At 29.9% G+C, this 4,303-nt stretch overlaps 1 protein-coding gene across 1 annotated transcript in view; it reads right to left on the reverse strand.

Annotated features, from left to right (window-relative positions):
- The window catches only part of LOC111687999 (eukaryotic translation initiation factor 4E transporter-like), a 38,083-nt gene extending 34,602 nt beyond the window's left edge, over positions 1-3,481 (reverse strand). The window contains exons 1-2 of the mRNA XM_046956271.1: positions 3,213-3,481; positions 2,850-3,149 (exon numbers count right to left, since the gene is read on the reverse strand). Of these exons, the coding sequence (XP_046812227.1) occupies positions 2,850-3,149; positions 3,213-3,447 (535 nt within the window). The 5' untranslated portion in view covers positions 3,448-3,481. The remainder of the gene's footprint in view (positions 1-2,849; positions 3,150-3,212) is intronic.
- Positions 3,482-4,303: the final 822 nt, after the last annotated feature.

Consider the following 4,303-nt stretch of genomic DNA (forward strand, 5'->3'; position numbering starts at 1 on the left):
TAGTTATTGGTGGCACTTTAACTTGAACAGCTGTTTCGATAGCAACTTCATCATTATCATCATCGTCTCTTGTTTGAAGAGGATAATAATTTGTATTATCAGTTCTCTGAGAACTGTTATTATTTTTCCTTTTACTCATGTTTTGCCTTTGAGAGGCAACAACATCTTCTACACGTTTGCGTTAAATTTTGTGATATATTTTTTTTTAATAGAATTTTGTATATGTATATTTTTGCAAGAGTTTTTTGTTGTTAAACACAGAATGGAATAACCGTATTTTAATAAAAAGGTTTAAAGAACTTTAAACCTTTACACTTCAAGTGATAGTGAAAGAAATGATAGACTAGAATAATAAATAGAATTCACAATTTTTCACAATATTTTAACGTTGTATGCTTAGTATGTTAGGAGCTGTTGCAATAATCATAACAATGTTGTTTTTGTTTTCTGTGCAAATGCTCTTTACAACTTCTACGACAATTTTCATATGTTTTTCATCATGTTTTAATTTATTTCTAAAATGCCATTTCTCAAAATTTTTTTTCCTGACGTCAATATTTGGTTAGCTGGATCAAAAGATTAAAATGTCCTTCTTTAAGGTTTTAACAATTTGTTTTCACATTTTTGACAAATAGACCATATGCAAATTTAGTATCATATGAAAGGTCCTCGGGAGACGATTTTAATGACAAATTTGTATACAACTCCAAAATTATTACAAATGTCGTAATTTTTCGAAAAATTTTCCAGATTTTCAAATTTTTACATAGAATTATATAATGTAATTAATTGAAATTTTTACATTATAAACCTCATACAATATCACCGAAATGTTTTTTTCTGTTTTTCGAAATTGGTAATGTTTTGTATTTTATTTTCATATTTTAAACTCTATATTATCCCAGATTTCCTGCAGGCTATATTTATGTAACGTACATAGTACACCAGCAGTACAAGTATGTACACCAGCATACGCGTAGCTTTACAATGATATATAACACTTAATAGTTTCATTCTATTATCAATCAAGTTTTTCAGTTTAATTGAAATATTAACAAAATTTATACCAAAGATCTACTTATTAGATAGGCTTGCTTTGACAATAACGGTTTCTATGTTATTGTTAACACAATTTAGCAATGTTTTCCGTTCCATATAGATATCCGAGTCGATTACGTCAGGTCCATCTATCTGTGTGTCTTGTAAAATCAATTTTCTGACATTTTCAAAAGATTTCTATTGAAAATTAGCAAAATGCTTCCATAATTTACAGATATAAGTATGTGAAAATATCCGACACAATCTCTGCAAATTTCATAAAAAAACAAGTAAGAGTGTTATATTCGACTATGCCGAATATCCGAATGGAATGCTTTCCTACAAACATTAGGTTGATGTTATTATGAGATTTTGACTTGATAGAAACTTAACTCTGTGTATCGAACTTTATAGCTATACTTGCAATTTAAGCCGACAATAAGCTTTAAATTCAATTTCTGAAGGTGGCCTTATATGGGGGAAGATATAACTATATGTTCAGAAGAGCTTATAAACGAATTCAGGATCATCGGTACATATATGATTTAAAATAATACGGCCGCCACCAAATTTTGGAATAAGTCTAAAACTAATTATACAATGTTCGGTACCTTACTAAAGAACCGTTTATGTCAGGACACTTTTTAACGTCCAAACATAGACGCCAAATAAGTGTGTACATTTATTTAAGTTGTATGGAAATTACATTTTTGTAATTTTTACAAACTAAAAAACAGTTTTGGATAAAAAAATATAACAGGACAGCTGCCCTCTACGAGAGCTGTTGCTATTTTCAAGATGACTTTTAATATTTCCTTTTTAATAGGGCGTAGAAACTAGTATTAAGTAAAATTAGAAAGAAGTTCTTCCTTACGGATAATCACAGGTAACGATAATATCCGTCTGAGTTCATAAAGGAGTTAAATACAGAGTACCAAATATTCTTTCACGTTTCACTCATGTTTAAATGAAAAAAACATAGATGTAACTGACTTGTGAGAATCCCGAAGGTTACACGCTGAATCAAATCGCCCACATCATAATAAATAAACAATTTGTTGTATGTAAAAAGCGATATAGAGTATGGGAATAGAATAAGAAACATAGACGATGACATCAATCATTTCTTGTCGTCCACTTTTACCACCACTAGATCAACTCTATAGTATCTAGATAACGCGAGCAGGAAATTATTGTGATTTTCAGAAATCTAAAGAATAAAAAATGCGCAGCATCAGACGACAACTATTATATTACGGGGTCGTTCCAATAGCACAATCCCTAAAAAGATAATGCGTAGATAGAGGGAATAATTGTAACAATACCTAAAGAAGTAGTTATAATAATGCTAAATATCATCTTTAAGAATATGGCACAATTCATACTTGGGAGGATCAGCTCGGTTATTTAACCCGTGTTACGTAAGTAAATGCTTAGTAAATGAGGGAAAAGAAAAAATGAAATAGAAAAGAGTGGACAAAAATATATAAGAACTTTACTTTTTGAAAACGTTAGTTTTTGCAATTTTTAACAATTTGTCTCAAAACTATAGAATTATGTAAAATACTAAAGTTTTTTTTTCTAATTAAAAATGTTTTTAAATAAAAAAATTTTATTAGTGAATTTATAAAAAAAATCGATTTAATTAAGGGAAAATCGACAAAAACATAAAGTGCTTTCGTGCCAATATTTTAGTTCGGCAATTTCAATTAGGTTTAATTCCAAAAGAATAGTATTTATTAAAAATTTTAAATATTTTATGATCCCTGAACATAGTATGTTTATTAATAAAAAATATTGAGCTAACTTACGTGCATGATTCCCCAAGTCATTTTGTTGAATTTGCTGACGTTGCATTACAACTGATCGTTGTTGAAATAGCTGCTGCTGTTGCATATTGTTTTGTTGAGATGTTGGTATTTGTTGAATTATATGACTTGAAAACTGTTGACCAACGATTTGTCTTGGTTGTTGCATCGTTGGATATTTTTGCATAGACACCACTGTTTGATTGGGTTGTGAATTTTGATTTACATTCGCATGATTTTGTCCTAGTGGATTATGTGCATTGTGTGGCTGAATAGGTCCCGGTCCTTTTAGAATTGGTCGTCCTTTAAATTTCGTTTATTGTTGTATATTTCTCTTTTTTTGTTATAATAAAAGCTACTACTTACCCATTGGCTTGTTAGGAATGTTATTATGTAGAGGATGATTTGATTCCACTGTTGAATGTGTAATAAGTGGCCATTTTAAAGATCCTGGTGGTTGATTGCGTATTTGAGATTTTTGTTGAGGAGACATTTGTGGACTACCATTTGCAGCTGGAGCAATTTGTTGTTGTTGGTGCATATACTGAAAATTTCCCCCACCAAGTATCATTCTGGGTTGGTTTCCAAGCTGATAGGACATTTGTTGGCCATGAATCTGAAAAAATTAAATTTTTATATCACTTTTATCTGTGATCAATATAATATTTGTTCAGTTAAAGTTCATTTTTTAAATAACTAAATAAACATTCATAAATATGAGAAGCGCGGCTTCGAATATTGAGTTTCGGGTGTAGGACTTTTATATAAACAAAAACATAAATAACATTTAATATTGTATTTGTTTAATGTTTACGAATTCTTTATCTTTTATTTATGATAATCAGAATTATTGGGCCAATTTGGTACTCTAAAAAATCGAAAAAAGAAATACCTGGGAGGATCCGACTTGACAAGGAATCTGTTTTTGAAATTTGCCATACACCTCCAAAATCTTGGCATTTGGGTAAAAAACGATTTTTCATACCATTAAGCACTTAAAAGTCTGTAGCAATACACAATAATATTGACCCTATACCCATTTTTAAGTATACCAATCGGCTTAGAATTATTTTCTGTGTCGATTTAACTATGTCCTTCCGTCTGTCCTTGTAAACCTTGTACTTAAACTATAGTATTTTTGAAAATAATTCAATAAAATTTTCTATTGTCTCAATAGTGAAGCCTATTAAAAATGTTAATGATCGGTCCATATAACTGTACCCTGGAATAGTTTATAATTATGTTCAATAAACTCAAATCTCGATAAAAAGCTGCAAAAACTAATTCTGTACTAGCTTTCATGACCCTGATAAATTTTTTATGATAGAGCCTCATTTAACCCTCGCCCCTATTCAAAGCCCCCTTCGAAATATGATTTAAATATACACAATTTTATTCAACAAAAATGGCTAAAGTATACCTGAGACAAGGTACAACTCTACTTAAATCTTTTATTA

This window comes from Lucilia cuprina, chromosome X (assembly GCF_022045245.1).
Source record: "Lucilia cuprina isolate Lc7/37 chromosome X, ASM2204524v1, whole genome shotgun sequence".
NCBI classification, from domain to species: Eukaryota; Metazoa; Arthropoda; class Insecta; order Diptera; family Calliphoridae; genus Lucilia; species Lucilia cuprina.